Source organism: Aotus nancymaae, unplaced genomic scaffold (genome assembly GCF_030222135.1).
Source record: "Aotus nancymaae isolate 86718 unplaced genomic scaffold, 86718_ANA_hifiasm-v0.15.2.pri h1tg000029l, whole genome shotgun sequence".
Taxonomy (NCBI): domain Eukaryota; kingdom Metazoa; phylum Chordata; class Mammalia; order Primates; family Aotidae; genus Aotus; species Aotus nancymaae.
This window is the reverse complement of record NW_026988442.1, coordinates 52,363,481-52,390,409: the sequence shown is the minus strand read 5'-3', so window position 1 is coordinate 52,390,409 and position 26,929 is coordinate 52,363,481. Positions and strand designations below refer to the sequence as shown.

Genomic DNA, 26,929 nt, shown 5'->3' with positions numbered 1-26,929 from the left:
AGATCAACTAAATCAGAATCTTCAGGACGTCTTCTGCATCTTGATGTTTTAAAAAAGCTTACCTGCTGATTCTAAATATTTGACCTTGGCTGAAAACTACTGATCTAGCTGTTAGTTATCAATAAATTTTTTTTATAACTCTGAGCTATGTGAAGGTGTTTTAATCATGCTCCAGGGCTAGCTTCAGAAGGCGTCCCCATTCTCATGCATATATTTATGCCACTCTTTATTCCTTTATTGGGAAGCATTCACTTGCTTTTTTGCCCTGAGTCTGCTCCACCATCACTGCCACCATGCCCATGCATATACATACATACACACTCTCTACGTGTGCACAGGAGGACATGTGGGATAGAGTTGAGATGTGTGGGTAAAAATCGGGCTTGGGGGAAGGATAATAGCAAAAGGCTGAACAAGGAACAATTATTCCAGGTTTCTAAGAATTTTTTTCTCAAATGCCAAGGATTTAATTTGTCATTCATTTCCTCAAAATATCTTCTTTTACATATGAGAGGAGGCATGAGTTAGTAACTAGAACAGTTGCGTTCATGCTTTGGTTTGTTCACTCTCTGTACCGAAAATGTGATTTGGAGATGAGCGAGGCATTCCTTTATGCTTGTTCTGTAGAGACCACACCAGATACACCTGTTCTAACAGTTATCACATACTGGAGTGAATTCAAGATGGATCAACAACCTAATATAAGCACTAAAACCATAAAGCTCTTAGACAAACACACAGGGGCAAATCGTCATGACCTTGGATTTGGCAGTGAAGTCTTCAGTATGATACCAAAGGCACAAGTGACAAAACAAAAAATAGATAGTTGGGCTTCATCAAAATTAAAAACTTTTGTGCATCAAAGAAAGTTAAAAGACAACCTACAGAATGAAGGAAAATATTTATAAATCACATATTGGCTAGGGGTTTAATATTTAGAATATATAAGGAATTCCTGTAAGTCAACAATAAAAAGGCAAATGATCCAATTTAAAAATGGACAAAGGACTTTAACAGACATTTTTCTAAAGAAGATAAACAAATGGTTAACAAGCACATGAAAGGATGCTCAACCTCATCAGATAATAGAGAAATGCAAATCAAAATCACAATGAAATAATACCTGACATGCTCTAGGATGGCTATAATGGCCAAGGTTGGCAAGAATGCGGAGAAACTGAAACCCTCACACACAGCTAACAGGACTATAAAATGGTTTGGTCACTGCAGAAGAACATTTGTCAGTTCCTCAAAAGGCTAACTATTGAGTTACCATATGACCCAGCAATTCTATTCCTAGTATACATTCAAAAGAATTGAAAGTAGAGACTCAAACAGAGACTTACACACCAGTGTTCATTGAAGCATTATTCAGAATATTCAAAAGGTGAAAATAACCCAAGTGTCCATCAACAGATGAATGAATAAACAGAATGTGCAATATTCACACACACACACACACGCACACACGCAAGCATATGCACACGCCCGTGCCACACAGGAATATTATTCAGCCACAAGAAGGAGTTAAGTGTTGATATATGCTAAAACACAAATGAACCTTGAAAACATCATGCTAGCACAAGGACAAACATTGTATGAGTTCGCTAATATAAAATATCTAGAATAGGCATATTTATAGAGATAGACAATAAACTAGAAGTTACTAGGAGATGGGAAACAGGAAGTTAGTGTTTGATAGTTACAGAGTTTCTGCTAGGGATAGCGAGAATGTTTTGGAACTAGAGATGATGGTTGTATAACATTATGCATGTAATTAATGCCACTGAATTGTACACTCAATAATGGTTAAAATGGCAAATTTATGACCATAAAGATGCTTTAAAAAACTCATTGTCAAAGGTTTTAATAAAAGACTTAGTAATACTCAATATCTTATTGAATATTAGCTACAAGTTTCTCACATTGAAATGTGAAAATAATTTATACCTGGTAGAAAGATTTTCTAGTTTGAGAAAATAGGAAGTTTACAGAAAGTATCAATGATTAAAAATAGTGTACCTCAATGCTATAATAAAGTTTTAGAGTACAATTGCATTATTCTAGAAAATATCTCACAGTACCACTGAGCTGATTGTGTCATGGGGCGAAGCTGATGCAGCAACTTTTTTTTTTTTTAAATATTATTAAAGACTTCATTTTTCAAAGAGCAGTTTTAGGTTCACAGCAAAATTAAGAGGAAGGTACAACTTTGGGAGGCCAAGGTGGGCAGATCACCTGCGGTCAGGAATTCGAGAGCAGCCTGGCCAACATGGTGAAACCCCATTTCTACTAAAAATACAAAAATTAGTTGGATGTGGTGTCAGGCGCCTGTCTGTAACCCCAGCTACTTGTGAGGCTGAGGCAAGAGAATCACTTGACCCTGGGAGGTGAAGGTTGCAGTGAGCCAAGATCATGCAACTGGACTCCAGCCTGGATGACAGAGTGAGATTCCATCTCAAACAAAAAAATAAATGAAAAAAAAAAAAAGAAATAAAAAATAAAGAAAGGGACAGAGATTTCCCATATATCCCCTGAACCACACATACACAGCCTCCCCCATTATCAACATGCCCCATCAGCCCAGAATGATACATCTGTTACAACTGATGAACCTGCATTAACACATCATAACCATCCAAAGTCCATAGTTTACTTTAGGGTTCACTCTGTGGGTTGTATATTCTATGAGTTTGTACATATGTCTAATGACATGCATCCACCATTGTGGTATCATCCAGAGAATTTTCATTGCCCTGAGAATCTTCTACTTCTTCCTTCCCTCTCTGTAACACCTGGCAACCACTGTTCTTTTTACTGTCTCTATAGTTTTATCTTTTCCAGAATGTCATATAGTTGGGATCATACAGTACTGTAGCCTTTTCAGATTGGCATCTTTCACTTAGTAATATGAATTTACATTTCTTCCATGTCTTTTAATGGCTTGATGGCTAATTTATTTTTAGTACTGAATAATATTCCATTGTGTGAGTGTACCAGTTTATCCATTCACCTACTAAGGACTTCTTGGTTGCTTCCAAGTTTTGGCAATTAAGAATAAAAATGTTATAAATATCCATGGACAGGTTTTTATGTATACGTAAGTTTTCAACTCCAACATAAATACTAAGGAGTGTGATTACTGGATCATAGGGTAAAAGTTGTTTAGTTTTGTAAGAAACTGCCAAACTGCCTTCCACAGTGGCCACACCATTCAGCATTCCCTCATTCTGCCCTGTTCTTGAATGAGAGCTCCTGTTTTTCTGCTTCTCTGCCAGTATGTAGTGTTGTCAGTGCTCTGGATTTGGGCCATTCTAGTAGATGTGCAGTGGCAAATCACTCATTGTTGTTTTAATTTGCATTTCGAGTAAGTCCTTAAGTTTCAATGTGAAGTGGCAGGTGTTGGAAGGGGGCAAGACACCAGACTCAGGATCAGAAAACAATGTGCTTCTTGGCCTGATACTTGTCCACTGTAAAGTTTCAGAAACGACACACAATTTTGTTAGCATCAGTTTTCTCATATGTAAAATGGGGAGAGCAGTTGTATATATTTTTAAAATTCAGTAATAGAAGAAATATATATAAAATCAATTAGCTAAGAGGGGAAGCAACTCAAATGTCCACCAATGGATGAATGGATAAACAAAATGTAGTATATCCATATAATGGAATATTATCCAACTGTCTAAAGGAAGTACTGTCACATGCCAGTGTCAATGAACTTTGAGGACATCATGCTAAGTGAAATAGCCTGTCACAAAAAGGCAAATACTGTCTGATTCCACTTACTTGAGGTATCTAAAGTAGTCAAGTTCAAAGACACAGAGAGTAGAACAGTAGTTGTCAAGGGGTTCAGGGTAGGAAGAAAAGGGAGTCGTTTACTGGAGGAGAAAATGGGTTAGAAATGGCTTAGACACAATGGTGACTCTTTGAAGGCATTCTCTATTGATCACTAATTTTATGACTGCTATGGTTTTTCATAATTTATTTTTTAAAATCTAGAAACTGAACTAAACTACTGATCATAGAGTTCTCTAGGGACAACAGCTAACTGGGCAAGTGGCCAAATCAGTAATTTTAATTTTAGAATGTAGACATTTTGCAAATTAAAAAAACTCTACACTCCTGGGTAGAGTTTCAGTTTTGCAAGATGGAAAAGGTCTGGAGATTTGTTGAATGACAATGTGAATATATGATACTTAACACTAGCAAACAGTAAACAAAAATGGCTAGAATGGTGAATTCTATATTGTATGTATTTTACACAAATTAAAATAATTTAAAAATCACTGCCAAATATCTAGTGGGTACTCAATGAATGTGTGAAAAATCCAAGCGGCCTCATTTCTCAAATTAACAATGAGAGAAAGATCACAAAGGAGAGAAAGCCCTGCCAATATAACTGAACACCTAGATTAAAAATTGGCTGTCCACGATTGAAGAGGAATTTCATATTAGCATATGAAATGATGACACAGTTTGGGTTCTTTAATTTTCTAAGAGTTAAACAATTAAAATTTGGGATGCATTTTAATAACTTCCACCTAAGGCCTATAAAGTTATTTTATTATAAAACATAAGGAGTGGAGGGAAAGTCTAGGCCTTAATTGAAGGCAGCATCAGAAATAATAAATCTGGTTTAAAATATCACCACTGGCAATTTTGTTTTCTTAATTCAATTCTGCATGGAAGCACTAGCTTTATGAGGCTAAGATGACATTGACCAAGCTAAGTTCTAGTCCCTCAATTCACTCATAGGCAGAGCTCTATGCTGGCTCCAGGCAGGGAAAACATAAGACAAGGAGATGGAGTCTCGGTCCTCTGGAATTTACAGCTTATTTGGGAGCAGAACCTAGACACACAGGCATGCAGGCACATACATATACATGCGCGCACACACACATGAACACACACATGCATATGCACACACACATATGCATGCATACATATGTCACATCTAATGAAATATTCACACAGCATAATAAATGACTATGCCAATGGTAAAACTAGGTATAGAAATGAGTAGTAGTGCTGGGCGTGGTGGCTCACGCCTGCATTTTGGGAGGCTGAGGTGTGCGGGTCACAAGGTCAGGAGTTCAAGACCAGCCTGGCCAATATGATGAAACCCCATCTCTACTAAAAATATAAAAATTAGCTGGGTGTGGTAGTAGGTGCCTGTATTCCCAGCTACTTAGGAGGCTGAGGCAGGAGAATCACTTGAACCCAGGAGGCAGAAGTTGCAGTGAACCGAGATCGTGCCACTGCACTCCAGCCTGGGCAACAAAATGAGACTCCCATGTCAAAAAAAAAAAGAAAAAAAGAGAAATGAGGAGTAGTGTCCAGACTGTTTTTGACAAATTTTTTTTTGTTCTAAAAGATTTGTTACTAAATGGAAAACTAAAATTTCTTGAAAATTGTGACAAAAATATTCCAGGTCCTATGGACAACTCATAGCTTTTAAAAGCCACTTTCACTTTTTGAAAGCTTTCCAAAATTAGTGTCTACAAAAGAAAAACAAAGGAAACTTGTGAAAAACAAGCTTACCTTATAGTTAAAATATAGCCATCCTTTGGGACACGTTCCATGTTGTTTAGGTGTATCTTCCTTTTTTTCTACTGGCCAAACCTTTTTTCGCTTACAGATACTAGGCATAGAAACTGAACACTCTTCGCTACCCCAGAGTCCTGGAGGAGAAAATGGGTTAGAAATGGCTTAGACACAGTGGTGACTCTTTGAAGGCATTCTGTATTGATCACTAATTTTATGACTGCTATGGTTTTTCATAATTTATTTTTTTAAATCTAGAAACTGAACTAACTACTGATCAAAGAGTTCTCTAGGGACAACAGCTAACTGGGCAAGCGGCCAAATCAGTAATTTTAAGAATGTAGAAATTTTGCAAATTAAAAAAAAATCTAAATAAATACTGCAATTGGAATATAGAACTGATTAAAGTCCTAAGAATATTTGACTTGTGTGGCAGAAGAATACTTTTTAGGGTAACAATTTCATTTTAAACCCTTCAGCTTCAATGTGCAGAGAGGAAAGATTCTAAAACAGTAGATAATTCCTACTTTATAATTCTTTAGAAAATATAATAATTTAGAAAAATTAACTCAAAAACTTTCAAGAAAATAGGATTTCTTAATACTGACCCTTAAATAAAAGACTCACATATAGGCATGTCCTCAGTAAGACATATCCTCAAATCTTTAGCCTCTGACAAACTGACTTTTTTCTTTTAATTTAGAAGAGCTATATTTTCAGAATAAGGATTATAGAATGCATTTTGTTGGCATCCAAGTCATAAATTCCAGAACAGGGCAGAATGCATGCCAATTACAAGTTCAGGCTCAGTTTTCTAGATCAGGAGTATGAGCCAAAAGATGTTGGGCACTTTGAAGGAAGGGCTGGAATGCTATTTTCAATGCAGATTAGCTGCCATTCTCCCAGACTCTCAAAACAGTCCTTTCTGTAGGCTGTTGTGACACCTGCTGGTAAAAGCAAGCTGATCAACCACATGGATTTTCCTTTCCTAAGTCTCTGCAGAGGCCCTCATATCCAAAATTATTTTCCATGTTTATCCCTTTCCCGGCCTAGGGCACAGGTTAGTTATGAATCTGTTAGAGTAGCAAATATTGTTATCTTTTATTGTTTAGAAAGAAGGGGCATGAGTGGACAATCAACCTAACTACACTGCACTGATGAAGAGAATTTAAAATCCAATCTTCAACCTGAATGTGCTTCTAAATCCAACTTGCAAACAATTGCCTTTCTAAGGCAGGCAGCAATTGATGCCAGGTATTAAAAGAAAAAAAACAATACTGACTTGAATCAAAACATTTATTAAATAGGAAAATGGAAGTGAATTTCACAGAGGTTAAAGTTCTGGCCAATTATAAATTGGATACTAGGAATATATATATTTTTTAAAAAGTGCTCACATTGATATTTCATGAAGAAAAGTATTTGTCAGCCATATATTTTTTAACAGTTTCATTGGGCCCATTTCCGGTGCTGTTTTGATTTCTGAGGAAGGGCTTGTCCGGATGTAAATTATTTTCAAGAACATGAGTACATGGATTGAACAGAAGGAATGGCCATCCTTAAGCCTTACGGCAGACAAAACTGAACATGTCAACTAAAAAGAGAAATAAACAGAAACTTCTCACGGAAATGATGCACGGAAAAGACTTCAAGCCTCCTGAAAATTATCACTTTGTGTTATAAACCCCAAAATGGATAAGTAAAATAACCTGTTATGGAAGAAATAAAGCCACATCGGTGGCTCTGATTATTCACAGTTCTTTCTCTTCTTGTGTCCCAGTTCTGGTATATCACTGGCGTTCCGTCTCTCCAGCTGTAGGAAGATTAAAAATGTTAAGGTCTCTCATTCTGCGTGTCCAGTCTCCAACATCATTCTTAGAGTTCTGAGGTAGGGATTGAAGGTATCATATTCTATTAAATTAAAAAAAATTCATATGTAGCATGGTGCCTATAGTTAATAATACTGCATCGTATACTTAAAAGTTTTCCAAGGGGTTAGTTTTTTTTGAGATGGAGTCTTGCTCTGTCACCCAGGCTGGAGTGCAGTGGCACGATCTTGGTTCACTGCAGCCTCTGCCTCCCGGGTGCAAGCGATTCTCCTGCCGTAGCCCTCGAAGTAGCTGGGACTACCGGTGTGCACCACCACGCCTGGCTAATTTTTGTATTTTTAGTAGAGACGGGGTTTCTCCATGTTGGCCAGGCTGGTCTTGAACTCCTGACCTCAGTTGATCCATCCTCCTCGGCCTCCCAAAGTGCTGGGATTACAGGTGTGAGCCATCTTGCCCAGGTAAGAGGGTAAGTTTTATGTTAAGTGTTCTCACCACAAAAATGAATGAATGAGTGAATAAAAAAATAAATAAATGAATAGGGCAGGAGGAAGCTTTTGGAGGTGATGGATATGTTTATGGCTAGATTGTGGTGATGGTTTCATGAGTGTATACTTTAAAAAACACTCGTGTTTGATTAGAGAAACAAAATTTTATAAGTTAAATATAATGTTTGAAATTGATCGCTAAAATCGAATCCAATCATTCTGCAAATAAAACCTGTCAAACAAAATTAAATGCAAATGAATCTAGGTTCATACCGAAATTCATCATCGGCTCTTTCTTCTTGAAGTCCAATCCACCAACTTGCAGCATACTTTGATAGCTATTAAAAGAAAGAGAAAAAAGTCAGCATTTATTCCACTTGTTTTCCTTTTTTTGCTATTAAGATTAATGGGGTTGTTGTTAATAGCTTTCTATTCTTCATTATTTTACCCAATTTCCTGAGGAAGACTATACTAAGGCCTAGCATCATGAGAAAACCTGAAACTTCATTATTCTAAAATATTTCCTCCTCATTATGAGGAAAAACTGGAATCAAACATGGAAAATAATTCTAGTTTCATACAACTTGAAACGTAGTTTTTCTAACTCTATAAGGATTTTAAAAGTAATATCATAAATTAAAATAGAAAATTAACTTATTTCCTGACAAAAATTTATTGGCTTATCCTCTCAGTGATTTACCCTCTCAGTGATTTATAATTCATTGCATATGTTACATATAATTGAAAACAATTCAAGGTATCAAGGCATGATTAGTATAAAGATACTGAATTTTAGGTATTAGTCTGATTGTTAAGCTTTAAACAGTGTAAGCATTCCTCCGCATCCACATAGAGAGACACAATATAGGACAAAAGAATACTACAGAATGAATACCCAGTGTTTGACAACTAGAAAATTATCCTTTTGACGAGTTCATGTCCTTTGCAGAGACATGGATGAAGCTGGAAACCATCATTCTTGGCAAATTAACACAGGAACAAAAAACCAAACACTGCATGTTCTTATTCATAAGTGGGAGTTGAACAGTGAGAACACACGGACACAGGGAGGGGCATATCACACACTGGGGCCTGTTGGGGGATGGGGGGCTAGGGGAGTGATAGCATTAGGAGAAGTACCTAATGTAGATGATGGATTGATGAATGCAGCAAACCACCATGGAACGTGTATACCTATGCAACAAACCTGCACATTCTGCACATGTATCCCAGAACTTAAAGTATAATAAAAAAAGGGAACCAGATTTATATGTATCAACAGGAACACATTTCAAAAGATGTACTTCTTAATGTAACTTCAAACTCCATAACAAAAAATTGGAATTTTAGATTATAAATTCTATGTTAACAGAGTGATATAGTTACCACCAACAAAAAAGCCCACTTAATCTAAGGTTGTATGAATAATATTGTAGTGTTCAGAATAAAGATAGTAAAAGTTAGTAAGGAAATAGAAGAACAACAACAACAAAGAAAATTATCCTTTTATATTTTATTAATGTTACACCATTATTAATCACTTGGACCTAAGTACAATAAAGTATAAAATTAAATCACCATGTGCATGTATGTGCACACACGTGTGCGCGCGCACACACACACACACACACACACATTAGGGCAGATGTAATACTGACTTATGATCCAGGAAATTGCAATTTCCTCTTTAACTATGAAAGAGAAAGAGGCAGTAAGGATTTTTCTAAGACCTGTAAATCAGTATACTTAATGTTGTGTGTGTGTGTGTGTTGAACTGTAACTTAATTTTTATATGCTAAAATCCTGTTAATTTGAAGGCATTATATATTTAAATTTCTACTCTCATTTCTTCTGTAAAGACTGGGGAAGAAATTTTATGATATATTATTTTTCCATAGTAATTTTAGCTCTCCATACAATAGAATTCAATAGCCCTTTAACAATCTAATTTATAAACAGGTATTTTTATTCTGTAAACAGTACGGCTGTTTGTCATATCCACAATTTGAGAATAATGCAAGATGGAACAACTGCAATTTTGGATCCCTGAGGTGTTGTTTTGTGGACGTGTTCTTACATGCTGAATTCAGATTCCCATTGTCAGACTTTGGAATGGGTCCATTGAGACTCGTTGTGAACTCAGTGGGGGAGCCACAACAATTTCATTCAATCTAAAGAGATTTCATGTGCTACAGGACTGAAAATCATGACCTGGATTGTTCGCTGCCCCAATTAAGGACCTCTAAAAAATTATAACTGCTGCATGTTAAGTGGCATATTTAGTACCACCTCAGTTATGGTATGGTAATCTCCAAGTGTCACGTCACAACCTGTTGTGATATGGCACAGAACCGAACTTCATAGGACAAGCTAGAAGATACCCAGAATGGAACATCCAATATGAAAAGTGGATGTTTGAAATTTTAGCTTAGGAAGGCCACAGCAAAAGAAAGACTTATTAATATGTATTTGCATAAAGAACTGTGATAGAGAAGTAAGCTCAGGGCTTAAAAAATGTCATATGAACATGCATTTTATAATATCAACTACGTTTTGGTATATACAAATAGCCATTATAGTTAGCATCATATGGAAACAGCGTTTACCAAAAACAAACAAAACCCCCCAGTGACAGTCAATATATTAGCCCATAAAGCAATATAAGGAAGAACAACCTGTCACCTTTTAAAATGTTCCCATTAAGAATGACAAAATGATATTTTGGAGGAGGACTAATAGATTTGATATGTATTTTAAGAAGCATTTAGAAATAAAAATTTAATAACGGTAATTGCCATTTCAAAATGATAATACCGCATAACAGTGTAAAAATGTCAGGCAAGTGGACTAATTAGCTAGTAGTTTGTGTCAAACAACTCCTAAAATGCTTGCAGCATTTTTTTCAGCATTAATGTGATTATCAAGATGGCTCAAAAAATAAATTTACTCTGATCATGCTTTATGGTCTTCTGTTACTCAAAGAGTGAGAGAGAAAACATTGACATTCTTTTTCCAAGATGGAAATATTTTATTAAAATTTTTATTTGCTTCAGATTTTTAAAACTGTATCTAGCTTCCTTGTTCATAATTAATTTTTTTGACACTGCAACTAAATGTTGTTTTTGTTTTTCACAATTCTAATCACTGCTCTTCTTAGGGGAGCTATACAAAACACATGCAATTTTAAAAAATATTAAATTACTTATTTGTACTCTTCCTACATTTATAAGAGACATGTGAGACAAAAGTGAGTGGAATGACCTCTACACATCTTGCTCCTCATCCTGGAATGAAATAATTTCTGGATTGATTGACCCATTCCAGTAGTACATTCTTAGATATGGGGTTTCTTACTTACGAAATGTGCATGGTTACTATGAACACCACTATCACCACCAACAACGAGTGCCCAAGGTAGGCACAAATTATGCAGAAATATGAACTTTTTGGAAAGCAACAGCTTTCTTCTTTCTAATTTGACACTGTTTTCCTTTGGCCCCTGCTATAGACTAAATGTTTGTGGCCCCTTAAATTTAAATATTGAAATACTAACTCCCAAGGTGATATATTACAAGGTAAGGCCTTTGGCAGTTGATAAGGTCATGAGGGTTGGGGAGGGCTCATGAATGGGATTAGCACCCTTAAGAGGAGGCCCTGAAGAGCTCCTTTGCCTCTTCCACTATGTAAGGATACATATGAACCAGGAAGTGGGCATTCACCAAACATCAAATCTGCCAATGCCCGGATCTTGGGTTTCCAGCCTCCAGAACTGCGAGCAATAATTTTCTGTCATTTGTAAGCTGCGTAGTCTATAGTGTTTTGTTATAGCAGCCTGAAAAACCTAAGACAGTCCCCTGGTCCTGTTCTCAGTAGTTAAATCCTATACCTTCCCATAATTTTCTTTTTGGAAAGAAATAGCACAGTGGGGAGATCAGTCAGCAGCTTACCCATGAAACTGAGAGGGCATTCTACATCAACATGGCCATAGACTGGGTGACAATTTTGCCATATAAGTCACCATAACGTTTGTCTGATTTGAGATCAGAATCCTCAATTAAATCGTGGGAGTGGCTATGATGACTCAAAGGGCTCAGCCTGTGGGGTTTCACCCTTCCCTTCTATGGGAGCCATTAACTCTACCAGCCCCACTGGCTTCTCAATTTCCAAAGATTAGGAGATGAATTAAGAGGAAAGGTGAAGACAGAAGATCTACAGATGTTCCCAACAGAGCTTAGCTCTGCTGGAAAGATCAAAGAAGCCCTTCATTGTTCATGTCTGAGACAGAGCTGGCAGCCATCTTTTGGGGAGGATTTTGGGACTAGCACTTTGATGTCATGAAGACATCATGCTCTTATATGCCCTGATACTGCTGTTCCACTGTCACAGGCAGCACCAAGTAGGGTTTTTAAATGACTGGATAAGTAAGATGGCCTGGGTTTCTTTCCAAATTCCACCATTTAGCTGCTGTGTAACCAAGTTGCTTAACCTCTTTGAAGTCTTAGCCTCCTCACTTGTAAAATGTACCAATAATAGACTTCTCACAGGGGGTTCTTGAAAAAATTACATTTTAGTTCCTCATAGTACCTGACACAGTTATGGTAAGTATGGCCAAATATCAGCTCTTTTTGGGATGTGTACTTTGCGTGCCTATGGATTAGTTTTCAGCCATTCATCTGGTCTCTTGTTATTGCCTTCTGAGGTTAGGAGTACGGTATCTGGCTAAAGAAATATGTGTTTTTGGTCTGACGAGGTGGCTCACATCTGTAATGCTGGTGCTTTGGGAGGCTGAGGTGGGTGGATCACCTGAGGTCAGAAGTTTGAGACCAGACTAACCAACATGGAGAAACCCCATCTCTACTAAAAATACAAAATTACCCAGGCATGGTGGCACATGCCTGTAATTCCAGCTACTCAGGATACTTTCCAACATCGTGGTATACAATTGAACATGCTCATATTGAACATTATGGTTTTGGCTTGAGTGTTCCATTTGTAAGAGTGGAAAGGTGACAAAATAGTGTACACATTTATGGTGGGGAACATTCCAGATCTAATGGTTGTTCTGCCACTGAGTGTCTGTGAGACCATGTGATTGTCACCTAACTTCTTTTTTTCTTGGCTTTTCCATCAGAACGTGATAGGAGTCATGACTTGCTTGTACCTTGTGGACTGTATGTGCAACAGACAGGATACAGAAACACTAAATCCCCATGAACTGTGAGGAAAGACATTTCTTTTTCAAGCCTAGGACGCTTTAATACAGGGTCTCATTTTCTAGTAAACTTACAAAGATATAAAAAGATGACAGAGCTAGAAAGGATTCCTGAAGATTCTGAAATGTGATTAAATTATAGGAAAAGAAAATGGCTTTTTCTTGCTCTCAGAGGTTTCCAGGGGAAAGTTGGAAGCGAGGATTTACCTCCTTCACGCCCCCACTGTAATTTGTACGTACGCCCTTTCCACTTACTACATCATACCACTTCTGCTTTATCTTTTTAAATTTAATTTATGTTTTAAAAATTGACATAAAATTGTATGTATTTATTGTGTACAACATGATGTTTTAAAGTATATATCCAGCCTTTTTGAAAACAGAGACTTGCACCTCATACATTTTTGCATCTTTGACAAATATCCCAGTGCCTGGCATATGCTTGAAAATAAATGCTTATTGAAGGAACACACTGAAAAGTATACTATTCTTTGCTAGTTTATTTTACTATTCAATAGGTCTTGCATGTTTCTTTCTTACTAGCTTAGTTCTGCAAGGAATTAAGTAGCCTTTCTTTACCTTGGAAAAGGTAAAGAAAGAAAATGGAAAACTACTCCTACTATTTTCTGTATATTAGTCTTTACAAACTTAAGAATAATGTACTTTTGTAAGATTTGAAACTTTAAAACTGCCAGGCACCTCCCAAGTATTCCTCATCCCTCATTTGAGCTTAATTTTCCTCTGTGGCATTTATCCACTTATTTTTTTCTAATATATTATATAATTCTATTTACTTGTATTGATTATGGTCTTTCTTCCCAGACAAGAATATAAACCCCATGAAGATAGAGGAATTTGTGTCTGTTTTAATCACTGACAGAACCCTAATTCCTAGAAGGGTCTTAATAAATATGTGTTGAATGCTCGAATGAACCTCATGAAACAATCTCAACTTACTCACCATTACTGCTAACAAAGAATGAAGAGAAGTGAAATAACAGAGTAATACAGTAAACCTGTATCTTCATGATTTTCTCTTAATCTCTATAACAGGAAGAAAAACAATTCTCAAAGATCTATGGCTTTTACTGAAATTTAAATAAATGTCTGAAGTGAAATTAAAAAAACTATCCCTCCCCACCCCCCCCACCCCCAGCAAAGAAACTTCTTTTGTCCTCTTAGGACAAAAGAAGGTGCTAAACTTTGAATTTTTTATGGTGAGTTATGTTCAAGTACCGCTTTTATTTTGCTGTGGATGAATTCTTGCTCCTGTGCAGAATGAATTGTGAGAAGATCACTGTGTAGCCAGCTACAGACAAACTCGAAGTTAGACCATTCTGAGGCAAAGTTATGAAAAAAGTATTCTGCATTCTGATGAAAGATCCAGGGTACATCTGAAAGAAAAAGAAACAGTGAAAATAATGCCAAATCGATTGAGAGAGTGCAAATTTAAATAGGTATGCTAAGATTGACCCCATATTATTGATTTGGTCACTCAGCATTAAAAAAAATTATATATATATACACTCATGAATTTGAACACACATACATCACACACAGACACACACACACAGACACATATGCACATAGATAAATAACTTTCCTTGGTCTATCTCTTACAAGATACCTTCACTAGTATTAAAAGATCAGGGATAGATACATATTATAAAATCACATGTCATAAAAATGATTGAAGATACTAGTCCTTAATCATATTTAATGACTACATTTATTAATTATTAATTCAAACAAATTAGCTCTAGGTTGACACAAGAAAAGAGAGGCTCGATTTGAGAAATGTAACAACACATGGTATATAGGAGCACTTATAACGTATATATTAATAATTAGAAATTCAAGAGCTGCCAGAGTAGTTCTTACCGTACTGGTACCAGAATGGAATCTTGGGTTTCACATCTGCAAAGTGAAAGCAAATCATTTTGACTGATCTTGCTTCTCAAGTGTATTGTCTGTGAATTACTTCAGCTCTAAACACACTGTTTTGTCCTTCATCTTTTAAAATATCATTTTAAAACAGGTACATTGTGCTGTTTGGAATATGTGGTGAGTTCTCATACTTGAAGAGGAGGCTCCAGAGAGGCTTCTGCTTAAAGAAGGAAGGACATGAGCACTTGCTGAGGGCCCACTGTGTGTCACACGCTGTACTAGGTGCTTCCACTTACTCATTTTACAAGTATCCCATTTGCTTTGTAATGTCAAAGTGACATTTCTCCCAGACTGTACTTGCACTATAAATATTCTGCAATATTAGCTGGTTACCTTAGTTCCCAATGAACTAACTTGGCATATTGCATTGGTGTCGCTTTCTCTCATTTCCTATAGAAATATTTTTTGCTAAAATAGTGCAATTGGGTTTATCATGCAGGTTGTTGATATGGTGGTTTGGGGTGCTTACATTTTACTTCTCTGTAATCCTTTACTTGGGAAAGTACTAGAGATTATTAGAAATCAAACATATAGCAAAGATCTTATTACTATTTTTACCTCTTGGGATTTTGCATATCCATTCACGTTTGGAATCACAGTGTAAGGGCAGCAGTGTTTTGTTTGCCTTATAAACAGCACAGTTTCTCGCATCTTCTCCAAAATAATTATTGTCTAAAAATGAAGAGACAACCTGCAGCAGATAAAGTTCATTATTCCTTAATGATGATCCCCCACAAAGTTTCCAAAGATCAAAAAGGGCATCCTTGTACATAAGCATTATAGGCTTCTACTGGAAGCTTCAGAAATGTCTGGATGTCATTCTAGTTGTTTCGCATTTGTGAAGAACAAGCTAATCAATATTTAGCATTTTTTTCTTAAAGATGCTTTAAAGAAAAAAAGGTAAGCTACTCCTTTCTCTAGAAGGAACAAATCAAATGAAGCTTTGGTCTGAACTTGCACATTTTTCTAACTGGGAACATTTTCTAGCTTAGGATCCTGGGTAAACTTCTTAGGGACTCAGAGGTGTGTCAGATCCTCGTATTAACTTTGATTTTCATTAGTTTGCACATATGCTAAGCTTTTTGTCTCTAATAACTAGATTCTAAGCCGTAGCTAGCCTTAATCAGGAATCTATCAGGTCACTATCCATGAGTGACCACATAACTCATATGATTCATATTACAGGAGTATTAAAGACCCCACCTTCTCAAATATTTAATGACTACCTCACAGAAGAATGATGGACCACAAGTAAAATTAGGGTAAAATTTTGGGGAAAAAAAAAGGATGTTTTCAAATCCTTTATATTCCTTCTCAAACATGTATACCCTCACGCAACAATTCATCTAACTTTAATATATATAGCCTCAGGTTCAGAAAATGGTGTGATTTGAATTCATTTTGTGCAGCAGAGATTGGTGAGAAGCTCAGCCACTGCTTTATGGCCTTATCTTATTTATTCTGACCCAAATTGTCTATTCCTCTCCTATTACTAATGAGTTTGTTATACTAAAACAAAATGAAGCATTCTCAACCTCTATGTAACAGATTTTCTTTTCCAAATGCTATATTGACTTGAACCACTCAGCTGTTCCATGTAGTGGCTGACATTTATGGGGAAAGTTGACCCTGCTATGCCTTTTCTGTGTTCTGAGACTTGATTTCTTTATCAGCAAAATAGATCAGTGGGGCTGAGTGACCTTTAAAATCTCTTCCTACTCTCTTATATACACCTTTTCCTCGACACAAATTTGAACACCATCTTGGTACAAGGCTTTCTCTATTGCTCTTTACTACTTCAAAGTTTGGCTATTGATATTTTGCCAACCATGAGATATCATAAAATTGTGACTTTGGAGTCAGACAATCTGTGTGCAAATCCTGGCTTTCCTATGTATTATTTTAGACAAACCACTTCATCATTCTAACACCCACGACACTGAGTTATTGTAAGGATGAAATAAGATCATGTAGGCATGCATTCAGCTCAATGCTTAGAACAGCATAAGGGCTCAGTAAACAGGAGTTACATCAAATGTTCACTGGAGGCTCTTATGAGTTTCCCCATTTCACAGGTGAAAGTGAATAATATGATTTTTCTTGTGCCCTAGGATAGATCCCACTTCAATCTGGGATACTACTTCAGTTTCATCCCTGCTATTTTGAGAAAAATGTGAGAATTACCCATTGCACCTGAAAAAAAAATGCAATAGTGAGTTCTCTCTGTCCTTCATAGAAGTTTGCAAGTGTGAGGATGAGTGAAAAGGAAGACTTTCTTTTCTTCTGGAACAACTTACTGTGATTGAGAAGGTGATATTTCTAAAGCTTGCATTACTGTCCTTTTAGAGTGAGATAAACAAAAAATCATTCTCCAAAATAACTTCCATTTCATTGTGACATAGGCAAAGTTCCCACACTCAGAAAATCAGGTGCTATGCAGGATAGGGAGGTATAGGGTAAAGGGAGTATTGTGTTATTTTAAAGAATAGCTGCTTCTCTGCCAGAGAGACACTTCATATGGGAGATGGTTTGGGAGACTTTTTTTTAGAGGTTTTTGATTATTTTTCAGGATGGTTTGGAGAGACTTTTTGGAGGTTTTTAATTCTTTTTCAAGATGGTTTGGGGAGACTTTTCAGAGGTTTTGATACTTTTTCAGGCTGAGATTGTACAGTGGCCTCAGAATAATGTGGCTAGCAAAGATTTCCCAGGACCTTGCCAAAATAATTCTCCTGGTACCAAGGTCTGGTGCAGTTTTGTCATGGGAGCTCTGGTCATCATTTCTAGCTTCTCTTGGTTGGTTTACCAAGTGGTTTCAGGGCCACTTGTTTTGAATCCATCCCTTTTCTCCAGTTTGAAAAGACTTACAGGAGTTCTATCAGACCATTCCCATGAGCCAGCATTCAGTGGGTTTCTTTTATTAAATCCAATCCAGAACTGCCTTGCTTCTGTCCTGTGAAGAGAAGAAACAAAAGCTTTGCCTTTCCCATCAAATTTACAGCATTATGTGAAAGGTTCAAAAATATTTTAAAATATTTATGTATGCAGGAAACAGCTGATGCTACTGGCAGGATTGATCAAGTCAACAAGCATTGAGCATTTTTAATGTGCAAAACCCTGTGCTATGACATGAACTGAGAGAAGAATAAGCCTCACGTTCTATTTCTCTTGGCTTGTGTGTTTGCTTACAGGTGACATACGGTTGGGGAAAATTCAGCTTTTATTGAGAACATGAGTTTCTCATCAGGAATAACAATTCCTTTCAGTAAGGACAAGAACACATCAAAAGAAAACTGGTAAGAAATTTTTGAACATCTCTAGTCAAGAGGACCTTTTACTGCTTTACTGTGTGTTTGCTACTTCACTGTTCTGTTTATTCTACTTTACTATGCTTGGATTTGTTGTTCTTTTTTTAAATGTTCATGTTTACTCTGAAAGTTAACCACCATCATTCCCATTGAATAAAAGGTATACGGTAGGTTTTGGGATTTTTTTTTTAATCAACATAAATAGTTCTAAATCAAGACACCCTGACCCATGGTAGATTAACCTCGATTGTTACCATTGGTTTAGACTTGGCGAGAAGCTCCACAGAGAATCACCTTCCCTTCTATGAGACAGAGTACAAATGTGCCCACGGAATACTCAAAAAATCAAGTAATAAAGCCTAATTGTACAATGAACCATCTCACTAAGATAATTTTCTGAGAATAATTTTGAGGAATCAAAGATGTAAATGATTCAGATATCAGGACAGATACTTTACTTTCCTTCGTGTAGAGAAGCAAGCCTATTCTGAATAATTCCTTCTCAGATATTTCAGCTACTCCACCTGGATGACACAAATTAAAGTCAAATGCAGCTTAGAAAGCCAAGAGATCACTGATGCCCGGTTGGTCACTGTCATGATGATACTTTACATTTAAAGTTGGGAGAAGGTGAGAATGGCCACCTTCAGTTTAAGCCAAGCACATTAATCTCCATGGCATAGGCTGAAAATCCATGTCACTCTCCCAGTGTTGTGAACTTTTTCTTTCCTCACTGAATTCAGAGTGCTTTGTCTTTCCTGCTATATACTGGCTCCTAGAAGATGAAATGGTGTTTACTTTCTCTTCATCGGTTGCCTAAAATAGTATAATTTTTAATAAACACACATGTATGTGTGTATGTGTGTGTGTGTGTGTGTGTATCTGGTTAATAAGATAGAAAGGAAAAGCAGCATACCTGCCATACCTGATAACTATGAGATCTGGTATGTTTGCTATAATGAAGCATCAGATTTGACTGAATTCCCTGGTAGTCTGGGAATAAAGTGAAACATATACAATTATTGATAATTTTTTTTGAGACAGGGTCTCACTGTCACCCAGGTTGGAGTATAGTGGCACAATCTTGGCTCACTGCAGCCTCTGCTTCTTGGGCTCAAGTGAAGAGCCCACTTCAGCTTCTTGAATAGCTGGGACTACAGGTGTGTACCATTACGCCTGGCTAATTTTTTTAATTTTTTGGTAGAGATGGGGTTTCGCCATGTTGCCCAGGCTGTTTTCTAATTCCAGGCTCAAGCAATCTGCCTTGGCCTCCAAATTGCTGGGATTACAGGTGTGAGTCACTGCACCCAGCCAAGAATTTAAAAATATTTCTTTAAAGATGGTTCTCGCTCTGTTGCCCAGGCTGGAGTGCAGTGACATAATTATACCTCACTGAAACTTTGAACTAGGTTTTGCTGGAACTACAGGTGTTGTGGCCACCACACCCGGCTAATTTTAAAAATTTTTTGTAGAAACTGAGTCTCGCTATGCTGCCTAGGCTGATCCTGAACTTCTGGCCGTAAGTGTTCCTCCCACCTTGGTGTCCCAAAGTGCTGTGACCCACTGTACCTGGCTCATTTTATATAGTATTTGTGATCAGCTATTGAAGATCAATGATTTGATAGATGCTTGTCACTAAATTCTACTAGACATTTCAAGTGTGAGAACTTATATAAACAGAAATGACAGTGATATTTGATCTTAAAGCAAACTGGGAAGCAGTTTGTGTGGGTTGTCACATGGCAAACCTCACTAAAAGGCAAGGGCAGAATATGCAAATACATTTTGCAGGGAGCTAAAGTAATGAAGCAAAGTGTAACTTTGAGCAATGGAGACTATCACCTAACCCTTGGATTTGTGGCCTCACACCTGGCTGATAATCCAATTAGCAAGGAAGCTTCTTAAGCTTTTCTTCAGACTCAAAGAATCTGACTCAGCACCTCTGGTGTGAGGCCAGAAAGCTCTGTATTAAAAGGTGTCCCCACCAATTGTGATGAGCAGCCAGGTTCCTGAGTCATGGCTTCAGATCAGCATTTCCCGTAGGGACTAGCAGTTCTGTGGGATGTCAATAAGTGTTCTAAAAAAAGGGATTTGTGGTCAAAGATAGTGCTTCCTTCTAGAACCCTTTGTGATGCTAACGTATATGGCAAATCTCCAAGATTGTGCATTGTTTTGGAAACATATTTAATCATAAAATCCTCTTCCTTCCCTGTAGAATGCTGCACAAAACTCACATGGAGAGATGTCAAAAACTCCCAGCTTTAAGGTCATTGTTGTGGATGTGGAAGATAAATAATTTGATAGATGTCACATGTTGATCTTTTTATGGGAATGTCCTACAAGGAAACTTATGGGAAAGGCCAAGATTTTCCTCAAAAAATAGTATGGGATTTTTCTCTGGGATCCAGACAAGCGTTTCATTGAGACTCCAGATTTCCAGAGCTTGAAGCACAGTGCCTGTTATTACATTTGTTTTCATTAAATACATATACAGAGCCACGGAGGTGTGCTGATCACAACATCCTCAGAGGCAGGATTTTGTCTGTCACATCTGTTGAATTCTCTAACCAGCTATGCATGTAACTGCCCCTTCCACAGAAGATACTCTCACAATGCAGGCTGACTGACAAGAACATTCCAAAATCAGAGGCCAAAGTGGGGGATGGGGAGCTCACTGAAAGGAGAAAAGATGACTGCCTTCAATTATTTTAAAAATAGAGAAGATTTGATCTGTATTTGCTCTAGCTCAAACTGAGGGGAGGCAGATTTCTGGCTTATGAGAAAGCTGCTCTTTGAAACCAACCTTCAGCAATGGAATGAGCTTTCTCCCAAATGAGCATTCTGAAACTGCAAGGAATTATGCAGACAGTGGATGACCACAGTATGTGGTGGGAGGTAGCACAAGACGTTTTAGAGTTCTTCCAATTCAAACATGAGTTTCTAACTCCACTGTATTCAAGGTTCTGTTAACTTGCAAATTGGATACAGATAAGCAAAAGCTTGTTTCCCTAAATGAAAACTTAGGAGGTTGGGTTGGAATTTTTAAAAAATTACTGGGACTCTTTTTTTTTTTTTCAAACAATATCTTACATAGGCTCCAATTATATACAAAATAATTAGCAGTGGAGCTGGTCAGAGCCTCTCTGGTGAGGCGTGAAAGGAACCAGGAGCTCTACCTATGTGGCCCTCATACTCCTGGGGTTCCAGGATTCTTGGAATCCTTCCGAAACACTTTGAAAACCACTGGGATAGATAATTTCTGAATTTGGCAGGAAAGCTCTACAGCTCTGACTTGAAGGACAAAGAAAAGATTTAAAATATCTAAACAATTGTCACTTTGTTCTTTGTTTTATGAAATGAGAACCTGGTACAAGATAAATGTAAAACTATATATGTATATATATTTTTCTTGGCTTTGGGCTTAATACAAATACTGGAATTTTAAACAACTAATTGGGACACTCACCCCTAAGAAGGCTTTACTGGGAGATAGAATATTTGACTGTAATTTTTTCATAATTAACAAGTATTTACCAATTAAATTTTGAATGTAAGAGCTCATTCACAAAATTCTCTTCCTCAACATGGGCAAAGCTTGCAAGATGAGCTCCAAATTCTTCACAAAATGCTTCAGCTTCTCTCCATGTTCTTTTCATCAGAACTTTTTCACTATGAAATACCTGTATAGTAAAAGAAAAGAAATTAACATTGTCATAGACAAGGTGAGGTTTAACAACTCTGCTCAAGAAAATAACAATAATATTAACATAATCATTATTATTCTTTATTAAGAGCCTGATCTAGTGAGAGGAAGTAACATTTACTGAACTAGAAAGTGCCTAGGCATCATAAAACTATTAGTTACTTCTATCCTCACAACAAATAAACTCAGTTTTATAAATGAGCTTTCTGAAGAATTTTTTTTTCACCTTAAATCCTCTGTGACTGGCATGTACTTGTCCCTCAGTAAATATTTGTTAAGAGATAAATAAAGTCAGGCCAAGAGAGGTTAAGAATTTTAGGTCACACAGCTATAAACTGGCAGAGCTAGGATTAGACCTATGACTCTTTGCTTCCAGAGTCCATAAACTTCCATCCCACAAGACTGCCTTCTGACAAATTAGAATTAGCGGATTGATCATTACTCTGGCTGCCTTAGGGAAAGAAATGAGGAATGAGACCTGGGATCTAGGATAGCTCTATTTCTAGAGTCTTTGGATCTTAGCTCAACTGGCAGGTGCAGTGGTTCAGCTGTGTCTAAAATCTCTGCTACTTCTCAGCTGTCTTCATAGTGGCTAGAAGTCAGCCGAATGGAAGATCTTCTTTTGGCTTTATTTAAGACTGGGAAAAGGGACTGAAGACACAAGGCTTGCAATCTGAGTCCTTTGTACTCTTCTCATTTTTAACTGCCTGGCACTAAACTGAACCTTTGTTGCCAGACAGGTACACCCTGTGGCCAGCCCTCACCAGACTCTTACTTGCTGAGACCAGAATGAATAGCTTTCCAAATCCTGTGGACCACAGCACAACCTTTCCATCTTTTAAACTATATGTCAAAATTTGCCTCCTCTGGGAACCTCTTCCCGAATCACTCTAAACTCATAAATCCTACCACCGTACCCATCACACACACCATGCATTTGCTGACATATCAGGGTGATATATAGTAGAAAAGGCACTGGACCAGAAGTCTAAAACCAGGGATTTATTCCAACTCTGTCAATAAATAATTATGATCTTGGGCAAATCACTACATTTCAAAGTCCTCAGTTTACTCATCTCTAAAGTTTAACTTATTACTTGGTGAGGCCACTTTTGGACCTATTATTCTATGAATATAATGTAGGATTATACATGTAAACAATTTAAATCGAGCACATTCACAGCTGCTTCATGCTATCTACAAGCTACAGCAGTTCTGGAGATGGAGTCTGTCTTTGTTCCGCTCTGCCTGTGCAGAGCTGCTGGGGAGGTTTCTCCCAAGATTTAGTGAACCCTTATTTGGAAAATAAACCAAGACAAAACCACCAAACATTTTTTTAAAAATCATATTTAAAAAAATGTATTTCTGAGAAGATTATAGGAACTAATTTAAATATAGGACCTAAAGCTGATTTTAAAAATAGAGATTTCTTCTCACACACACACACACACACACACACACACCCTACATGCCACACACACCACACACATACACATCTATATATACACATACAAATCAACTGTATGCATTAATTTGTTTGATCATTGGGTGTCTTGCAAGCTTCAAAAGCTATTCTTATTAGTAAAATTGTATCATTCCATAATAGACTTTATTTATTGGCTTAGAAACAATATGAAAGTATGCCATTTAACACCCTCTGAGTGTCTGCCTCCTTCACGTGGTATATGAGCAATATTGACAGGGGCTTCAATATTGCAGGAGGACAGGTCCTCAAATGACCCTTGCTGACCCAGCTCTTCCTCCTTTTCCTGGCAATTCTCAGGCCAAGTGTACCAAGAGTGCAATATCCTGAGATATGGAGGAACTGTCTTTATCCCTCCTAGAACAGGATGTCTTGCAATGCTTTAGCTGAGTGATCCAAGGGACACCTGGGATATAAAACCCAGAGAAGAGCGCTTTGGGGAGCCCTCAGCTGTGGTGCAAATTGGGGCATGTGCAGACAAGATTCCATCTTCCTGGGGCTGCTTTCCTGAGCCTTGGAGAATGACTCACCATGGATCCTAGGCTTCAGCTGCTTTTTGCTGCCTATCTGTGAATACAAAGTTGAGCATCCCAAATTCAAAAATCCAAACTCCAAAATCCAAAACTTTTTGAGCAGTGACAAGACACTCAAAGGAAATGCTCACTGGCACATTTTGGAGTTTGAACTTTCGGATTTGGAATGCTCAACTGGTAAGTTCAATGCAAATATTTTTTTAAAAAATCCAAAATCTAAAACACTTCTGGTTCCAAGCATTTCAGAAAAGGAGTACTCAACCTGTAATAAAGTTACTTTGCCTGTCTTGTTGTGTGGGAGTTCTGTCTCACCGGATTCATACTCTGGCAGCCACATTTGTGCAAAACCTGCCAGAGCTAGGAACCTATGCAGAAACCGGTCAGGTGTTTACAGTCCTCCCCCAAGAGTGATAACCAGTGCATGGTGCTCTTCTTCCAGGGATTAATATTAATGCATGGTATTTCTTTTCTTTCCTTTTTTTTCTTTTGAGACAGAGTCTCGCTGTGTCACCCAGGCTGGAGTGCTGTGGCGCAGTCTTGGCTCAGTGCAACCTCTGCCTCCCAGGTTCAAGCAATTCTCCTGTCTCAGCCCTCTAAGTAGCTGGGACTATAGGCACATGCCACTATGCCTGGCTACCTTTTGCATTTTTAGTAGAGATGGGATTTCACCATGTTTGCCAGGCTGGTCTGGAACTCCAGACCTCAAGCAATCCACCCGCCTTGGCCTCCCAAAGTGCTGGGATTACAGGCATGAGCCACCATGCCTGGCCAAACACCATGCACAGTATTTCTGCTTAACAGATATCAATCTTCATGAGGAAACCTTCAATATCACCGTGATGTGTCAATTTTTGTGACTTAAAAATTATTTGGAATATGATTGAAAGGATAGAGACAGGCAACAGATATTGATTAAGCACCTGCCATCCGTCAGGCACTCTTCTGGAAAAAAAGGGTCCTGGAATAAAGGAATTTGGGCTACATGGGTCAAATTAAAATGGTGCTAGTTCTGTTAAGAATGCCCAAGTAACCTTGGTATCACCTTGAAGCAACTGGCCAGACCAGGCTTTGACTCCCAGTGCAAATAGCAGGATTGAAAGGGCCATCTCTCTTCATGCTCTGCTTTTTCCCGATTTTCAACTGGCTGCTTGCACAAGGACATTGCCTTAAAGTGCCGACAGTCCTTCACTTCCCAGCGACCAAGTGGATGCATTCCTCGAATGGCCACACAGCCACCACTGTAGCCTAAAAGCAGAAAACAAGCACTTTTAATATCCGATGACTAAAACGTTTTGAGCTTAGAAGAATGCTCTTTAGAGTACTGAATAATTGACATCTCATAATTAAGCACCCAGACAAGAACAATCAAGATGAAAAAGAATGCCTTATTGACCTGATTATGTCATTTCTCTTCATCTCTGGAGAAAAGAATAGAAGATGGGAAAGAGAGGAAAGAAAGTGTGAAGGCTGAAATATGCACCTTGTCTGCTTTGTACTCAGATGGCAAATGATGAGGAACTAGGAGCTGTTCTTACCTGGAACCAAAATATCCCCCATAGCTCAATATTGTACTTGGAAATCCCACTGTGAAAAATCAACAATGAAAAGTACATCGTGCTCATCCTCTTACAACTGGATTCAACAGGGGAAAATATGTGAATAACAGATTCAAGGTAGACCAAAAAGTATACAACAGAAAACCAAACTGTAAACTTTGGAAGGATGAAGAGAATGAGATAAATTCTCGAAATGAGGTAAAGCTGTAGGGGCAGGGACAGGGCAGACACCAGGGAACAGAGAGAAAGAGAATTAGAGAGAAATTCCCTCCTACCTTCATAGTATATAGATTAGGTATGGACAAAACTCCATTTTTTTCTTCATATATGCTTGAAAATTTTAGAAGGTAAGATGTATTTTTCCATAGAAACAATTTATAAATTAAGATTCTTAAATAAAATTTTGTCACCAAAATCTATACAACTCATATGACAACAAAAAATACACTTCAAATTTCAGTGAGGAATAGTAGAAAGCAATTCTATTCCAAAAAAAGAAATTAAAATGAGTAAGAATGGGCTTGTTTTTTCTTGAATCCTGGGTGATCATTTAATTACCTAAATTCACATTCATCAACAACAATAAAAAATTGTACATCTGCAATGTGCTCAGCTAGGCTGTATATTAGCTGCTTGAAAGAAAAGGATGAAGCCATGCAAAACAAAAACCAATTCCTGGTTTAGTGTGAGATACAGACACACAAACAAGCAATTGTAATAAGTATGATGTGTAAAGTGCTATAGTAAAAGGTGTGTTCAAAGTTCTGCAGGAGACATCAGAAGGGGTGATGGAGGCTGTCCAGAGATGTCAGTAAAACATTTGCAGGAAGTGACATTTTAGCTAAATTTTGAAGGATGAAAAGGAGAAATGAGTTTTCAAGGCATCCTCATAAAAAGCAAGTGATTATAGATGAAGCCTCTGAAGACTTGTGATGATTCTGGACCTGAATGCTCTTTAAAAAATGTCGTCACTCACTACTCAATATTTATCTTGCTTAATTTCCCTTCAGAAGTAATGGCTTCAATTTTTTCAGATACTGGGTAACTGGCATTGTGCTTGTCATCTATGTTCTGATTGTTTTATGCTCATGGAAAGACAAAAGAGAGGGAAAATGAAGAGTGCAAGTGAGAAGAAAGAAGACAAAGGAAGATAGAAAGAGCATCTCTTTAGGAATGGAATAATTTGCTGAAGAATGAGTGTATGAGTGTTTGCTTCTTCAAGAGTCCTGGCTGCACAAGTGTGTTAGGCACCAGCATCACCATGGCAAGATGGTTCTGATCTAGAAAATCCTCCTCGGCCTGTGTGATGCATCAAACTCTCAAAGGTAA

General features: G+C 37.5%; 1 protein-coding gene across 9 annotated transcripts in view; it reads right to left on the bottom strand.

Moving 5' to 3' along the window:
* PLA2R1 (phospholipase A2 receptor 1) overlaps positions 1-26,929 on the bottom strand; it is a 141,617-nt gene that overhangs the window by 37,615 nt on the left and 77,073 nt on the right. For all 9 annotated transcript variants that reach the window (XR_010344594.1, XM_012454839.3, XM_012454837.3 and 6 more), the window contains 9 exons: positions 25,087-25,289; positions 21,860-22,005; positions 17,886-17,970; positions 15,579-15,711; positions 14,955-14,990; positions 14,310-14,467; positions 8,135-8,199; positions 7,257-7,360; positions 5,545-5,684 (listed from right to left, as the gene is read on the bottom strand). Coding sequence is in view for 8 of the 9 variants with exons in the window: in XM_012454839.3 (XP_012310262.1) it covers positions 5,545-5,684; positions 7,257-7,360; positions 8,135-8,199; positions 14,310-14,467; positions 14,955-14,990; positions 15,579-15,711; positions 17,886-17,970; positions 21,860-22,005; positions 25,087-25,289 (1,070 nt within the window). In the remaining variant the exon portion in view is untranslated. The remainder of the gene's footprint in view (positions 1-5,544; positions 5,685-7,256; positions 7,361-8,134; positions 8,200-14,309; positions 14,468-14,954; positions 14,991-15,578; positions 15,712-17,885; positions 17,971-21,859; positions 22,006-25,086; positions 25,290-26,929) is intronic.